Below are 16,682 nucleotides of genomic sequence, written 5' to 3'. Positions count from 1 at the left end.
CAGGGCCCAGCAGCACTTGGTGGCAGCTTCCTGAGGGCAGATGAGAGTGCATCAGCAGGAAGTGGTGTCCAACCTGGCTTGCTGCCCACCCGGGGTGTGCAGGTGGGCACTGGTGATGAGCAGCCCACCAGGACCCTCCCACAGACACACTCCTACCAGGGTCCTGTGCACTTGGAGAAGAATGGGGAGGTATCCTGTGTCTGCTAAGACAAGATTACTGTCACCCCAGTGTGATTGTCCAAGACTTCTCCCTGCCCCCCCCCCAACCTCCTAAACCAGTAACAGGGAATCCGGGTTAAATGATAAGATTTAACCCCCAAGATCCCTGCTGCCTAATGTGTACCTCGACGTCAAGGGGAAGGCATCTTTCAGACCTGTCTTGGTTAGTCTGAATTCTCATGGTGCTGCTGGCCCAAGCAGGGCCCTGGCTGCTTCCACCTCGACAGCGCCACCCACTCTTCCTTCTCCTAGTGTTGTGACCTTGGGCAAGTTACTACACCTCGCCAAGCCTCAGGCTGCTGTGCTCTAAGGTGGGGCGTCAGAATAGTGCCTGCCTCACAGAATTGTTTGGTTAAACAAGATTGATGAATGAATACCGCTCAGCACATACCTGGCCCCCATCACCCCTCCATCACCCCTTTATCACCCCCATTCCTCCTTCATCACCCCCATCACCCATCACCCCACTGTCCCATCATCCCATCACTGCCATCACCATCTCGCACACCCTTTGGGACTGAGGCGTTCTGCTTGGTTGCCAGCCTACATCTTCCCCAGACCAACTTCTCACCAGGAGGGCTGTCTGCTGCAGTCCTCCTTCCTTCCACCCCTAAGATCCATCCCTGGGAGGGGACATTAAAATGGCCTTCCTGGGATACGTTCTGTTCAGCCACGTGTTCCCAGCCTGATCCGGGAAAGGTGGCCGTGGTCTGGAGTGGCAGTCCCCATGTCAGTCAGAAAAATTCCGTGATTTCTGGAGCTCATCAAAGACCACTGCCCATTCATTTGGTTTTCTGTGGCCCTGAAATCGAAATAACAAATCTCCTCACAGCAGGACAGTGTCCCTGGCTGCTCTGTGCTGATGCTAGGCTGCCACAGGCTAGCGCTGCCCCACCCATCACACCCTCCTCCAGCCCTGCAGGGCTCCCCCTGGGACCCGGCCCCCAAGGCATGCTGGCCACCACAGCCCTGACTCTTCTCCTAAAGGCTGGCCTCGGGGAAGAGTCACCTTTACTCTGCCCTTCAAGGCCAGAGTCACTCCCCCAGGCTCCAGGGGGAGTGGGCTCTGACTTCTCCCACCTGGAGCAGAGGAACTGACACGGGCTCTCCACTCACACCAGAGAGCCAGCCTCTCTCTGTGAGCAGTTGTGCCCCCATACCTAGAGACAGGCGAGTGCTGTGGGACAGGTGGCTTCACCTCCTTGAGCCTCAGTTTCCCCTTCTAAGACAGGCTGAGAGCAGTCTCCCTCACCAAGCTGGGTGGGATGGTTTGTGGAAGCTCTTAGTTGTCTCATAACAGCTACACAACAGCAGCTGCTCTTTAGTGCCATGAAGCCAAAACCACCAGGAAAACACCCCATCGGGGAAGCCTAGGGACCCAGGCGGTGGCCCCACCCCCGGAGATCCCTGGCCTGAGCATGGTATGCCCATGCCGTCTCCTAGCCCGGTCAGTGTGAGCTGCAGCGGAAACCTACAAGAAGTGGTGCCTGGAGAGGAGAGTACCAGGAAGCCCCCACATTAGCCTCTCCCCACCCTGAAAGCTGTGGGAGGGGCTGGGGCCACAGAGTCAGACAAGCCTGGCTTCTAGTCCTGGCTGACTGAGAGCATGCCTCTGCCAAGTGTCCTCATGTCACTGAGCCTCAGGTTCCCCTTTCTGGTGAGCATAGTGGGGCCTGAAGAAAGCTCCAGTGTAGGAAGGAGTGCATGGCCTAGCACCTAGGAGCACTCACTAAGCAGTGACTTACCTGTGAGACACCCCCGTGGCCTGATGTCCCTGTCCTCCCCACCAGCCCGGTGCATTTGGGAGCACCTTACTCCTTTAGGAAGAGCTCAAGGGAAACCTGCTTGAGACGCTAGACTGGCTGGAAGATGCTGGTTTAGAGCTCTTTGTCAGCACATCAGTCCTGCCGAACACCTGTTAAGTATGCAGCCACATACTGTCCCCAAAAAAGGGACAGAATGATGGGGAGAAGGTAGCACCCACTGCGCCACCCAGTCTGAGAGACTACTGAAAATCGCAACAGTCCACTACTGTCCCACATTTTCCTGGAGTACTGGGCAGAGAAGACTGAGAAGAAAAGTTGAGGGAAAGGGCCAGAGGACCCAGCTCTGGGGAGGGACGCCACCTCCACCTCTGTACCAGCAGCAGCTCAGCAGGAATTCAGGTCGAAAGAGGAGATAGCCACTGTGCACAGGGGACATCACCACAGCAAAGTTCGCTGTCGGGCCCTGCCCTGGCCCATAAGAAATCCCCAGGTACGACCGGAGGCAGTCTGTGAGTGAGCCTGCCAAGCAGCCTGCTTATGTGCTTATGCACAGGACTGTGACATGTGCTGTCACACCCAGTTGTGAGGTGCTCATTGGTGTTGCCAGTCATGGTGGGACACTGAAGCTTTTCAGACAGTAGAGCAGATTCTTCATTTCCTGTAGAGCAGTGGTCACCAACCCCCGGGCCGCGGACCAGTACCGGTCCGTGGGCCATTTGGTACTGGTCCGCAGAGAAAGAATAAATCATTTACATTATTTCCATTTTATTTATATTTAAGTCTGAACGATGCTTTATTTTTTAAAAAAATGACCAGATTCCCTCTGTTACATCCATCTAAAACTCACTCTTGAAGCTTGTCTCGATCATGTGATACATTTATACGTCCCACCCTAAAGGCCGGCCCGTGAAAATATTTTCTGACATTAAATTGGTCCGTGGCCCAAAAAAGGTTGGGGGCCACTGCTGTAGAGTATCTCATCCCCTCACTGCATTGCAAGCCTCTTAAGAAAATAATTGCCGGGAGATTGGGGCAGGGGTAGAGGGGGGCTTGCCCAGGTGGAGGCCCTGGGGGTGATTGTTCACTGACCTGGCAGCTCAGATGTGCCCAGATGTGCTTATAGCATCACCAAGGAAGCTGGGGGAAGAGTTGGGTTTGGGGCTTCCTGAGCTAATGACCACAGTCTGAGATGCTCTTGCCTCCTTCAGAGTATCTGGTCTTTGCAGCCTGTTGCTAAAACTCCACATTCTTCCTCTGAAGCAGGGGACGTCTCTACGCCACACTGGGGCCCAACTGGCGGGTTCCAGTTAGGAATTCTCCCAGAACCCGGAGCTGTGTCTACAGGTATTCATTTATTTGTGTGTTTGTCTATTCAGCAAATAGCTATAGGGTGCTGGTTGGATACCAAGCACTGTGCTAGAGACTGAATGAGATGGACACGCCTCTGCCTCGGTTCATGAGGCTGCTGCTATGGGAGAGACGGACACGGAACAGAGAACCACAGGTGCCGGCCGGCCCAGAGAAGGGGGACGCTCTGGGAGGGAAGAGCAGGGGGGGCTCTGGAGAAAGGGGAGGCCCTTTTTCTGAAGAAAAGCCTGGAGGAGTGATAGGCATTAGTCTGATTAAAGAAAGAAAGGGAAGGCAGAGGGTTATAAGAGTGCCCCCTGGCAAAGGGGACAGTCCCCAGAGCCTTGAGGAGGAAGAGCAGGGTGATTCAGAATGAAGGAAAGTCAGTGTTGGAAGGAGTGAGAGAGGGGAGAGCAGTGTGAGATGAGGCGGAAAAGGTGGGTGCAACCACGTTCAGAAGGGGGTGAGGGTGGTGGTCTCAAGGCAGTGGAAGCTTTGGGTGTGTGGGGGGGAGGTGGTATGACCCGGTCATCCTGGCTGCATGTGGAGAGCACACAGGAGAAAGAAGGCGAGAATGGACAGTTGGTCAAAGGAAGATCAAGTTTGGGGGAGTGGGCTGGCTGAGGTGGACAGTCAAGCATTGCAGGGGTAGAGGGGTAAGAGAAGAAACCCCTCGGTTTCTGGCTCAAGCAGCCAGTAGATGGTGGTGCTGTTCAGTACAGTGGGATAAGAGAGCAGCCTCCGGAAGGGGTCCTCCCTGATGGAGGTGGCTGGGGCTGGTGCCTGGCCAGTGAGCCAGTGAGCCATGAGCCAAAGCTCCTGCTCTGAGGGGGAGCTTAGAGCAAGGTCTGGGCTTGTGCTGCACTTGGGCGTCTTCATCTATAGGTGGCACCCGAATCCTCATGGCAGAGGGTGAGAGGAGCCCTGAGGAAGAGATGCGGGGCATGACAGTGTGTGGGTCCCCTGCGCCCCCTTCTCATTCCACCCCACTTCCCGCTTCCTCGATGCTCCTCCCAGGCACCTGTCAGCATAGAAAGGAGGGGCCGCATAGTCCAGTCCCCAAGCTCCCCAAGTAGAGAGGAAGCCGTCACAGAGGTCAGGACAGGGTGTGGGTGCTAGAGGCCTGGGTTACAGGGAGCTTGGTCACCAAGCCTAGAGGCTTGTGACACTCGGACAAGTGACGGAGGAGGACTTCGCAGGCGTGGGGGAGCCCAGGGCCACCTCCCTTCACGCTGTCCTGTGCCCAGCTTTGCCCTGCCCAGTGATCCAGGCCATGTGTGACTGGCGTCTCCCCGCAGCCCCACCGGCCCATGCATCTGTACGCTGGGGAGCTCAGCAGCAGTGCCCACCATGGAGGGGCCTTTGAGAAGGAAAACTCTGCTCAAGGAAGGACGGAAGCCCGCGGTGAGTGCAGACACACCTCGGCGAGGGGCCTAGGCTCTGGAGACCAGCTCACTGGGGGTCCAGCTCAGCTTCTCCATCTGTAAAGTGAGATAAAGTAGTGCGAGAATGTTAGGTGCACAGCAGCACAGACAATAAGCAGGCAGTGTGCAGGAGCCTGGCTGTCACCTTGAGGAGCAGGGGAAGCCTGGTGACCTAGGGAGTTACGGTGGGTGCTGCCCCTGAGAAGGGCAGCACAACCCGGGATATTCCCAGATCCCATCTCTCCCCCACGGCATTGGCATCATAAAACAGGTCACAACAAGCCAGGGAGTCAGGAGGCCTCTCGGGCTTCCCCTGTGAACTGCGCCTGCTTGCTTTGCCTTGCTCTCCGGCTCTGGCCCCCGCCTGCCCCTGTCCACTGTCCTTAGCACCGCTTGGAGATGTCCCCTCCTACCGACAGACATGAAGATGCCAGGGCCCTGGTCCATGTGCCACCTCCAGACTCTACTCTGTCTTCAGGTGCCAGACAGTTCGTGAGTGAGGAGGAATTTCCCCCCAGCCCTAGGTCTGTTCTTGGACCCAAAGTGTCACAAAACATTCTACGACATGGGGCCCTGTATTGAGTCTGTTGTGCCAACCTGCCTGCCTCTATCCTGTACCCAGAGTTCATGCCCCAGCCACTCAGAGGCCAGAGCAAGACAGTATCCTAAAAGCAGCGTTTTCCCAAATGCTGGTTGGCCCAACAGGGGCGAGGAAATCAGTTCAGGAGGCCGTGACCCAGGTTTTGAGTAGAACAGAATAGAAAATCATGGAGTTCCTTACACTGAGTAAAGGTAAGTGTTGTGTCCTGAAGCCCCTTTCAGTCTGATGCACACATGTGTCATATACACCACAGGTGTCCTCAGAAAGGTCTGAAGGCCACTGAACATGAAGGGCTCTCTGAGTGAAAGAGCAGAGAGGAGAGTTGGGGCTTAGAGCTCTTGAGCTCAGACGCAGTGATGAGGACAGTCTGTCTCTTCTAGGTCTTGTGTGGAGGTGGCATTGAGGGGTGTGGGGGCCAGGGACTGGGTAGGAGGAAGGGCTGGGTCTGTACTCACACAGCGGGGGGCCCTGCCTCCACCACTCACAGCATTGTCTTCTTGTGTAGCTGTCCTCGTGGACCAGATACTGGGTCATACTCTCAGGATCCACCCTCCTGTACTATGGAGCCAAGTCTTTGCGGGGCACAGACAGAAAACACGTAAGTGCCATGAAAGGACTCTGTGCTGGGACTTGATCTCGCGGGAACTGCAGGGAGTGGGTGGGGTGGGAAGGAACCTTCCCTAACCCAGGTCAGCCTTCTTGGGGAGGGGAGGGTGTGAGCCTCCTGGCTACGCTGTTGTTCTTCTCCAGTATAAATCCACACCTGGCAAGAAGGTCTCCATCGTGGGCTGGATGGTGCAGCTACCTGATGACCCTGAGCACCCAGACATCTTCCAGCTGAATAACCCCGACAAAGGTAGGCGGCGGCCCGAGCCAGGCGCCTGCAGCTCCTCTGGCTGTTTGCTCTTCTGCTAAATGTGCATTTTGAGTAATAGAAACTTTTGAAGCTATGCTTTTCCTTTGCTTTAGGTTCTGATGTTCACAGGATCCTGTTGCTAGTCCACAAAAGCTGTTTAGATCATGGTCATTGTCACTGAGCAGCACATATAGCATGTGGCCGCAGGAATCCTTTGTGGCCTCACCTGTGGCTACTGGGGCCAGTCACCCCAGAGCTGGAGCCTCGGGCTCTAGGAATGAACAATGCCGTGCTGGGTGAGGCACGCTCATGTGGCTGGCGGGTCTTGGGGGATTTCAGGGACACCCCAGATGTCACCTATGCCTGGAGACTCTGGCAGGGTCCTGATCCAAGGCCAAATCAGAGAGAACCCTTTTACAAAAGCTCCAGCTTTAATTTGCCCGTTGTCTCCCAGTTCCTCTTGGTCTGTGCTTACACCTTGACTATGCTGGGAAGAAGGGAAAGTTCTGGGCACCATCTTGTCCAGGAGTCCTGTCTGCATTGTCATTCAGATAAGGTCATACTAGTCTCCTTGGTAGCCCCTGTCACGTGACACAACCCCAAACTGCCCAGGCCTTGGATTCTAAATTGCTAGAATAATCACAATACCCATGATTTTATCTCTAAGAGAAACCACACGTTTTCATATCACATATTGTTGTAGACATCTCAGAATGCCACTTACACTCATCTTTTTGAAATTACAGTACAGCTTCAGACATGCCCTGGACCTTGTCTCGTGAATCAATAAAGAAGCACATCTAGAACTGGATCACTTCTCTGTTTTTTAGTAGTTTGATCACTGTATTTCAGTATTCATTTCCTTTGTATTTTATTTTATGTATTTGAAAAATAATTGCTCTGAGAAGGGTTCACAGCCTTCATCAGAGCCAAAGGCACCATGGCCCGAAAAATATTAAGAGCCTTGATCCAAAAGGCAGCCCAGAAGCACAGGCGTCCTCCTCAGCAAGCCCAGGCTTGCGTCCGGCTGCTCCTGACCTTTCTTCATTTAGTCACCAATGTCCACGTTCATCTTCATGTCACAACACAGGCAGACGCTCCTCTGTGACCCTCTTCTTAACCAATGGTTTCTCTACCTGCCAGGCAATGTTTACAAGTTCCAGACTGGTTCCCGGTTCCATGCAATCCTGTGGCACAAGCATTTGGATGATGCATGTAAAAGCAACAGGCCTCAGGTAAAGTCACCAAGATCCTGCTTGTCCTCTGAAATGCCCCCTCCTACCTTTGGAACTAAGGGTCCATTGAAAACAGGCTCCCTTCTTCCCTCAGAGCCTATCAGGTAGGCTAGCAGACGAACTCTTGGACCAGCCTTTTCCCATGAGACAGGGCACCCCTGCTCGGCTTACAGCGAGGCCCGGCTTCAGACCAGAACTTGAATCTAGTCTCTGTGTTTTGCCCTCTAGAGGAAATACACTGAAATATCCATGGGGACAGTTAGGTGGCAGGTGCCACATTGCCCCAAGGTTTAGGCCACAGCATTTGTTTAGATCATCCCGCTAAGGGTTGGTTCATGGAATACCCCAAACTGACTGACTGGCTTCCTGGCTCCCACAATCCTTTGGAATAGTAATAATAATAGCTGCTGTGTTGAGGGCCAACCATGGCAGCTGATCATGGGGCTCCGGGTTACTGGCCTGGCTTTGGCTCGGCCCCCTCCCCCACCCCACCCAGCCCCAGGTGTTGCTCGAAATGCTTCACGTGCGGGAATTGGCCCAGTCCTCCCAACATCCCTGTGAAGTAGGTTCTCTCACTGGCTCCATTTTACACCAAGGACACTGAGGCTCAGAAAGTGGCAGACACTAATTGTGGGACCTAACCCAGGTCTGCCCCGCACCAAAGTCTGTACTTGTCACCCTGAGCTCTTCCCTCTCACGCCTTCCATGGCTTGTGAGAAGAATGGCTGCCCAGCCCTCTGCACCAGAGGAGGCTGGAGCTTGCTGACCCTGGGAGTCAGGCAGGCAGGCAGCACTGGACTGCTGGGACCAGGGCTGGTGCTCCTGTCCCTGAGCCGCCCTGAGGTCCCCAGGGATCATCCAGGAGACGGAGCTGGGGAGTTGGGGTCCTCCGTTTGAGAAAGAGCGCCAGAGCTTAGAGTAGCTGGTGGCAGCTTGTGGCTTCAGGTGGGAGCAGCTGGGAGGCAGCAGCCCCAGGTGGGAGGGGACCTCAGCAGAGGTGAGTTCACACCAGCACCAGAAACACCGGTCCGGGAGCAGAGGGCTTCAGCTGTGTTGGTCACAGCACATCACAGATTTTCTGGTCCTTCTAAGTGGTTCTCATAGGCAGCAGGGAGGTCTCCAGTGGCAGGTTCCCTCATTCTGTGCTATTTGGTCCTATTCAGGATTTTCTTCTGTAACAGAGATGAGCACATACATGACAAGCTGATCAAGTAAAAAACTAGAAAGCAGAATTAACAGAGTCTTTGACAAAGTAAACAGTAGGACAAGACACACACAGGGATAAACTTGAGGGACCACAAGGAAGTTGAAAATTAATTGCATTAGAGTGTTGACTGAGAGCCCCGCCCAGAGGGAATCTGTCTGAGCCATGTGCTCACACGTGTGCACAGTGTGCTGGTAAGAATGCCCGCTGCAGCACTGTCCTGGGTAGAAAAAGGAACCTGGAGACCTCAGTGACCCCAGTCAGTCTCTGTTGTGCAGCACCCAACAGCCATTAGAAAGACGGGCAGATCCCTGTGGCCCCTCAAAAGTGGTGGGACATAAGGGAAGAGCCAAGTGTCAAAACGTAGGTAAGGGTGCTCTTGTTTGTATTAAGATACATGTGCATAATTGTTATTTGAATGTTTGTGCATATAAAAATTTTAAATAATACATAAGAAACTATAACTCTGGTTTCTAGAGTGCTTACATATATTTTTCACATTTTAAAAAATGTAGCAGCCCTGGCCAGTTGGCTCAGTGGTAGAGTGTCGGCCTGGAGTGTGGAAGTTCCAAGTTTGATTCCCGGCCAGGGCACACAGGAGAAGCGCCCATCTGCTTCTCCACCCTTCCCCCTCTCCTTTTTCTCTGTCTTTTTCTTCCCCTCCTGCAGCCAAGGCTCCATTGGAGCAAAGATGGCCCGGGCGCTGAGGATGGCTCCATGGCCTCTGCCTCAGGTGCTAGAATGGCTCTGGTCGCAACAGAGCAATGCCCCAGATGGGCAGAGCATCACCCCCTGGTGGGCATGCTGGGTGGGTCCTGGTCAGGCTCATGCGGGAGTCTGTCTGACTGCCTCCCCGCTTCTGACTTCAGAAAAATACAAAAAAAAAAAACCCAAACAAACAAAAAAAATGGGATTGCCTGTCTACACAATGGAGAGACCAAGGGTTTTGATTTTTGGTGGCCAGTCACCTTAAGATTATAGCAAGTGAACAAGGCGTCAGGGCTTGAACAAGGCTGATGTCACCACAGCCTTAAGAGAGAAAGGAGGCCATGATCTCCTCCTCACTGGTCACACCATGCGTGTCTGGGGGCCCTCCTTAGTGCGGAGTGACCTGGGAGCAGGAGGCTGGGTTGGCTCCAGGTGTGACAGCAAGCAGCAGCCCCGAGGTGGGCCACCAGGCTGGTGGGGGAGGGGAGAGACAGGGCCTTCGTGTTCGTTAGTGGCAGCACTGTCAGGCCCCAGCCAGGAAAGCCCACTGTCCGTCCCTGAAAGGACAGCCGTACGTGGCAGCAGGGTCACAGTAGGTAGCAGGGAACTGGGTCAGGCCCAGATGGCAGAGCAGGCGTTCAGTCGGAAGGACGAGTGGGCTGAATTCCACGTGTGGCAGATGCAGGTGCCATGTCCAGGTTTTGCTACTTTTCGGTGTTTTTGTCCAATTTTTAGACCTGGGGAGGGTTGTTTTTTATTTTTTCTATTCTTTTTCTATTTCTAATTTACTTGCAACCACATATTCCTACTCTATAATACTAAGACGCCGGCAACAAGGGAATAGTTCGCCGCAGAGGGTTATTTCAGCGAGCCACAGCCACAAGGGGGGGCGCAAGGACACGGCAGAAATGCACCCACTCCCATGGGAAGGCCCAGTGACTGCGATGACTTACCTTTTAGGGGGAATTGCATTTCTTAAAATTGTTTGTACTGGCATTCATACCTCATGCCCCATAACTCCTGATTCGTTTGTTTACTGCTCCTATAAAAAGTTAGCACATGTACTGATTCCTTTATGTGTTGTCTGGGGACATTTTTAAACTTTTCTAATGAATAGAACCATAACCGTGAATTTTCTTGTGTAATTGGCTTTTCTCCTGCAGTGTGTCCCTAAGAGTCATCTGTGTCAATGTGTGCAGCTTTCATTCATTTTCTTATTCTGATTTTTTTTTTTAATCAGTTCTTCTGTCAGTGATCCCAAAAACAATTTCCTGGGTTTTGCTGTTTTGAACAGTCCTTCCTCACCATTCTGAACTGTCTCCCGACAGAAGAAGGTGCACTTTTTCCAACTCATGACTTTGATCACACTGACACCCCGATGGATTTGTTTTTGATCAAATTGCTTCTTATCACATCCTCCTCTCGGCAATGCGAGGGGAGGAGGCCTGGGGCTGGGTGTGTGTTAGCAGCTTTGACGACGGGGCAACACCCGGACCTTGGGGCTGGTGGCCCCTAGTAAAGGCAGCTAGGATTGTGTCCTGGGAACTTAGCTATGGGAAGATCCTGGGGTTGCCAATCTCCCCAAACTTACTCCTTGTGCTTCCCCCTGCCACTTTTGCTGCCTCTGCCCCCTATTCTTGCAGGATCTGTGTCCTCAGTTTTATTTGGACCCAGGGATAGTGGTTGAGAGCATGGGCTCTGGTGTCTTAGCCCTGACACTTACTGGCTATGTACTTCACCTCTCTAAGCCTCAGTTTCCTCATCTTTATAATGGTAACACTTCCAGTACCTGCCTTATGGGGTTGTTTGAGGACACGATGCATGTGAAGTATTCAGAGCAGTGCCTGGCACACAGCAGTCACTTAACAAGTAGTGGTGGTGATTAGTGCTGTCCCCTCTCCCCAGCTGACCTGCTCATTCACAGACTAACTAGGCCAGGCTTTAGGGACCACCCCTTGTCCCCATCTGAAAGGTTGGACTTTGACAAAAAGCTGAGCTTTCTCTTCTAGGTACCTGCAAACCTTATGTCATTTGAATAAGTCTCTGCAGGACTTGGCGTGACTTCAGAGGCTTCTGGGAGCCCTGCCTGGGACTGGTGATGAGTGCAGGTCCTGGGCTCAGGCCATTGGCCAGGGTCCTGGGAGACTCACAGCTGGACTCTATGGGATGCAGCCTGTGGTCTCACAGTCCAGAGGGCCCTGCCAGTGCGGGACCTGCTGCCGGTCCCCAGTGACTCTTGTGACACTCATCAGCAGCTACATCTGCACTCCCTCTCTGGGCCCTCGTCCATCCACCAGCTGCTCGCTCCTGCGACTAGAGAGCACTCGGCCCACGTTGGGTCCCCGTGCTTTCTCCTGCACACAGAGTGCAGTGTGAACCTGCGGGAGGGGCCAGAGAAGGAGAAGGTTGTGGAACTGGCTTTTTACAGCCCAAGTATGAGGAGTTGCTCACCGACAGGGCTCCCTCAGATTTTGTACCACCGGAAACGTCCTCTGCGTGTATGTGCCGTGTATGTGTGCATGTGAGCGAGTGTGAACTCTTGGAGAAACATGCATTTTGGCACAAGACTCATGACATCTCACACTTCATTGGCTTTGAGGCCGTGCTTTACCCTTCAGTGAAAGCCTTGTCCACCAAGGGAGGTCAGAGTGAGAGCCCAGACCCCTCCTGTGTTAAGGGTCCCTCGCATTCTTTTACTGTAAACAAACAATGCCTTAAATTGTGTCTTGTTTTCTGTTCCTATGGGTGCTATTCATCTGGAGGCCTGCTCCTGGGCCTGGGTCCCTTCCAGGCCTTGTTGGTGTCAGCTCTTTTGAGACAGGACCTGGCGTTAGGACTGTGGACTGGGCCGCTGGCCTGCTTGCTTCTGCCCTTCCCTTACTGCAGGGCCTGGAGGCCCATCTCTTCCCATCCCTTCCACCACGCCAGAATGGGGAGCTGGGACACTTCTCCCCGTGTCTCAGAGCAGCGCGGAGGCCTCCACACTTGCAGTGAACGGCTGCCCCAGCCTTTCCCCGACTGGCCAAGGCTTCTACTCCTGTCATCTCAACCCTCTGCCTCCACTGCCAGGGTGGGCCCACCGGGATTTCTGCTGCCACGGGGGAGCTGAGCGACACTGAGGCCTTAAGTTCCCCCAGTAGTAACCCTGAACCCAGTCACCAGCAAGTTCTCCACCATCCAAGTCCAAGGACACAATTGTTGATGACCATGGTGACAAGGGCAAAGCCCTGGAGAGTGAATGGCCCACACTCTGCATTCAGTTAAGAGTTTGTCACATGAATGGCATTCTTTGTCACTGTCATATTTTTAAGTGACTTTTATTTTGCACAAATATATTTTTATTCAAAATAATGAATAAAAATTAACTTTATTTATGGTAGCTTTATCGCCATAGCTCACCTTTCCCTCCCCCTCTTTTTCTTTCTAATCTGGGTGTCCTAATTCTGAAAAGGAAATCCTAAAATGATTTTCTGAAAGAAACTGAATTTCTGAGTCCTTGTTGTTATTATGGTTTCATAGCTACACGGATCAGACATCAAAGCACTTATAACAGTGTCTGGACAAGATACTTCAAAACAACATCTTAACCAGTGAACTATAATAAGTCAATTTCAAAACAACTGAAGGACCCACCACTGTATTTTGATCAAATGGTGAGAACTTTTCTGAAAATCTGAATGAATTGGTGAGGAAAGGTGTTATCCTCAGGATCTTACTTTGTGGTCGAGCCTTGCTGTGCTCCATAACCCTCCTTTGGGGCAAAGTCTAGAGCATGCCAGGAGAAACTCCAGATGGTAAAGTGATGTCCTCACACATCAGCCATTGTTGGTTTGCACACCCGCCCATAGCTGGGGTCCAGATGCGTGCACCTAACTCATAGCGAGAACTATGCAAATTAGCAGCTAGAGGCTGAATGAATGAAAACACCAAATGCTTCAAACACCTCTCACCAGAACCATTCAGCATTAATTCTGACCTATAGTCAATCTGATTCTGCCTGTTAATTTTTTAAAAATCTTAAGTTTGGATGAATATGTGAGACCAGTACATCAGCTACTTATTTTCCTTGTATTTCCCATTTTTCAGTTGTACTTGGTTTTCTCAAAATATAGATGTCAATCCATAAACCTCAGAATTTTTGGCTCCACTAAATCAGATAATTTTCTGCCTTGTACAAATTTTTCTTCTCTTTCACATATGTTTTCTTCCAAACCTAATTTTGCAGTTCTTTTCAAAGTGTTTAGTCTTTTTACTAATTGAGACTGATCCCATATCCTCTCCTAGAAATATTCTTAGGTTGGATTCTTAAAGAATCTGTTCAGACCTCATTGGCAGACTTCCTGTAGGACTGCTACTAACCTTGAACTGGCAGAGGAGTCCTGGAGCACTGAGAGACACGGGCCCTCCCAGCAGGGGTCCAGGGCCACGCCTGTGAGTGAAGTCCAGGTTGTCTTTCCAGCACTGGTTTGTCCCTCAACCTGCAGGCGAGGAGCCCGCGAGGCCGGGGCAGAAGGAAGGGCCAGGCATGAAACCCTAAGAGGAAAAGTCTGTGATGGGTTCTCACCCTAGAAGAAAGTGTGTCTGCTCTTTGCTCTCTGACTGTCCTTCGTGCACAAATGTTTGTGAAACCATGCAAGATATGTCTTGCATGCATATGCTGTATCTCTTTTTTTTTTTTTAAGCAAACAGGTCATGACATCCCAAAAGGAAAATTATAGAATGCTGTCTACAGACCAGAGTAGGTAGCTGGTACTACAATGCCCAAGAACAGCCCCCTCACCTCTTCTCAGGTGTACTTTAAACCCCTTTGAGTTGAACATGTTTTGTAACTCAAGGTCAGCCGAGTGCATTCTGACAACTGAAACACTTCCTAGAGGATTGATTTGATGAACAGTAATAGAAGTATTGTTCTGAGCATGCCCAGTGAGAGAGTGTGGCCTCTTCTTCCCTGAAGAAACCGGTCCATCACCCTGTCCCACTGTGGAACCTAAAGAGGAAGATACTTGAAGGGATTCTGTTTGGTAAAGAACCCGCTTTCTCTTGCCAGTTGAATTTATAAACCATTTCTTTTCTTGCCAAGATGGCCAGTATTTCTTTAATCATCTTCCTCCCACCTCCCAAACCCAAGATGTATATCTTTTAGGATGCCATTTACAGGTGGAAAATGGTCCATGAAAACGGGAAGCCATTTGGAAGCAGAGACTGCTTTAATTTCACAGGTAGAGTCTAGAGCTCCTACTCACATCCCTGATGCTCATCACCAGGTGAACATTGCCAAAAACACAACCTAACTTATGTTTAGTGACTTCATAAATGACTTTCACCAGCCCTACATCATACTGACATGTTGGCTGATTTCATGTTTTAAAAAGAACGAAACAAGAATCCTTTGGGGAAAAAAAATTGATTCTCTGTGCAAAACCACCCATTTGTTGATTCATTCACATTTCCAGTGAGTGCTTCCTGTGTGCCAGGCTCTACCCAGGATATAAATGACTGTGAACAAGACAGACCGATCCCTGCCCTCAGGAAGCTGAGCACTTAATGAACAAATAATCCTCACACTGCATCTCTGGCAAGACCCTGCCTGTGTCCCAGCACTGAGGACAAACCCTGTGCAGAGTCCTCCAGAAATGCTTCAAGAAGCTCAACAGACTGAACAGCCTCTTGCCCAGAGCGTTCAGTTGCACTGATGACAAGATGGAGTCATTGTCCGAGAAGCTGGCTGGTGCAGAAAAGGCAGGCACGGAGCTATGGCTGGGCACACAGAGGACCCCGAGGTGGAATGAGAGCAGAGTCAGGCTGTTCACAGTATTTACTTCAGACGTGTTTGGGTTTCCATAGTAAATGCAAGTACAGTGTGAGTGAGAGCTGCATTTCTTGAATGTTGAAGACTTGCACCATGGACCACTTCCCAGGCTGCACAAGTGGGTGTACGCCAGAGGCAGCCCGAAGTCCCTGTCCACAGCAGCAATGACATGAACGTCTGTCTGTTCATAACCACTCATTTCTTTACCCATTTCTGAACAACTGTGACCATTCGGTAATGAAACAATAGTAATTACTTTATTAGTATGGTATAATCTTTAAATAAATTTTGTGCCAAAATGCATGGTTTTTCACTTAGCATTCAAAAGGTTGCATAGAGAGTATTTTAAGTATCAATTTCTTATGTATTCTTCAAAGTAAGTTGAAAATCAGTTTCTACATTTTAATTCGTTTCCTGTTGAATATGTTGCCCTTTGCATGCAGTTGTGTAAGGACTTTCTCTAATTCCTGTGAAGTGTCTCACCCACAGTAACACTGAACATCAACCTTCTGGGATTCTTTAGATTTTTGGTGAAATATTTTGTTACCTCAGTCTTGTATCAAGTTGCTGTATTTTTCAGCTTGTTACACTGATAATAATTGTCTCACTAATTAAATACTTTAATGTACAAACATCTTTGTTTACTTTGAAATTAAATGTGTTTTCCAATGAATATTGCTCAGTTTATTAAAGTCATGTGCATTTCACTTAGTGAACAGTTGGTGTACCAGATACAGACATGAAGATGTGGGGCACTCAGGGCCCTGTTAAGAGGTTATTAGAACATAAACAACACATAGGAACAGTAACTCGGAAACGACAGTTAGTGCTGTGGACACCTAGGGAGGGAGGGGGGAGCCTGGGGAGGATTTAAAGGACAGTGGACATTTGGAGATTCATTTCAGAGACCTCTGAACACATGGAAGGCGGAGAAGGCAGAGGAAAGAAAGGAGGAGGAGCAGGATGAGGTCAGGAAAAGAGCCAACCCAGTCTCACTGAGTAAAGGATTTTGGGGAATAACGGGACCTAAATCTGAAAAGATGTGTCAGAGCAAATTGATGATGTTAAGCAAAAGCCAGAAGTCCACTCTAGTGTGCTTAAGAGAAAACGGACTGTCTTACAAGGTGAGGAGGCTTAGAAGGGTTGTCTCCTGGAAAACTGAGGGGAGGACCAAAGTGGAGTCTGGGGGCCAGAAGGAGAAATGGAAGGTCCCCTACACCTCTATCCCTCTCCCCTTCATTCTCTCTCCGGCCTGGCTTCTCTGTGGGAGGGTGCAGCAAGCAAAGGATTCCTGGGAAAGCAAGTTGAGACAGAATGCACCAGAGGGACAATGATCTAAGTTGATCATGGGAGCCCCTGGCCCTGCCTGCCTGTTTCCCAGCTAGTGCCTTCCAAAGCTACAGTGGCTGATTCTTCAAGCTCATGCCCCCCCACACAAACACACACACTTCTCAGGCTCTACTGTGTCACCATCCCAGGTCCAGGCCAGCATGACCTCACCTCCCTAGTCCAG

General features: G+C 51.1%; 1 protein-coding gene across 13 annotated transcripts in view; it reads left to right on the top strand.

Moving 5' to 3' along the window:
* Positions 1-15,842, top strand: part of RALGPS1 (Ral GEF with PH domain and SH3 binding motif 1) — a 330,788-nt gene extending 314,946 nt beyond the window's left edge. For 9 of the 13 annotated variants that reach the window (XM_066256189.1, XM_066256181.1, XM_066256180.1 and 6 more), the window contains 6 exons: positions 3,246-3,329; positions 4,631-4,736; positions 5,863-5,955; positions 6,108-6,213; positions 7,357-7,448; positions 11,370-15,842. In XM_066256189.1, the coding sequence (XP_066112286.1) occupies positions 3,246-3,329; positions 4,631-4,736; positions 5,863-5,955; positions 6,108-6,213; positions 7,357-7,448; positions 11,370-11,399 (511 nt within the window). In that variant the 3' untranslated portion in view covers positions 11,400-15,842. Of the gene's footprint in view, positions 1-3,245; positions 3,330-4,630; positions 4,737-5,862; positions 5,956-6,107; positions 6,214-7,356; positions 7,449-11,369 lie in introns of those variants that run through there. The other 4 variants (XM_066256190.1, XM_066256188.1, XM_066256185.1 and 1 more) reach the window with 3 other exon arrangements.
* Positions 15,843-16,682: the final 840 nt, after the last annotated feature.

Source organism: Saccopteryx bilineata, chromosome 2 (genome assembly GCF_036850765.1).
Source record: "Saccopteryx bilineata isolate mSacBil1 chromosome 2, mSacBil1_pri_phased_curated, whole genome shotgun sequence".
Lineage (NCBI taxonomy): Eukaryota > Metazoa > Chordata > Mammalia > Chiroptera > Emballonuridae > Saccopteryx > Saccopteryx bilineata.
The sequence above is the reverse complement of the archived record's forward strand: the minus strand, read 5'-3'. Positions and strand labels throughout refer to the sequence as shown.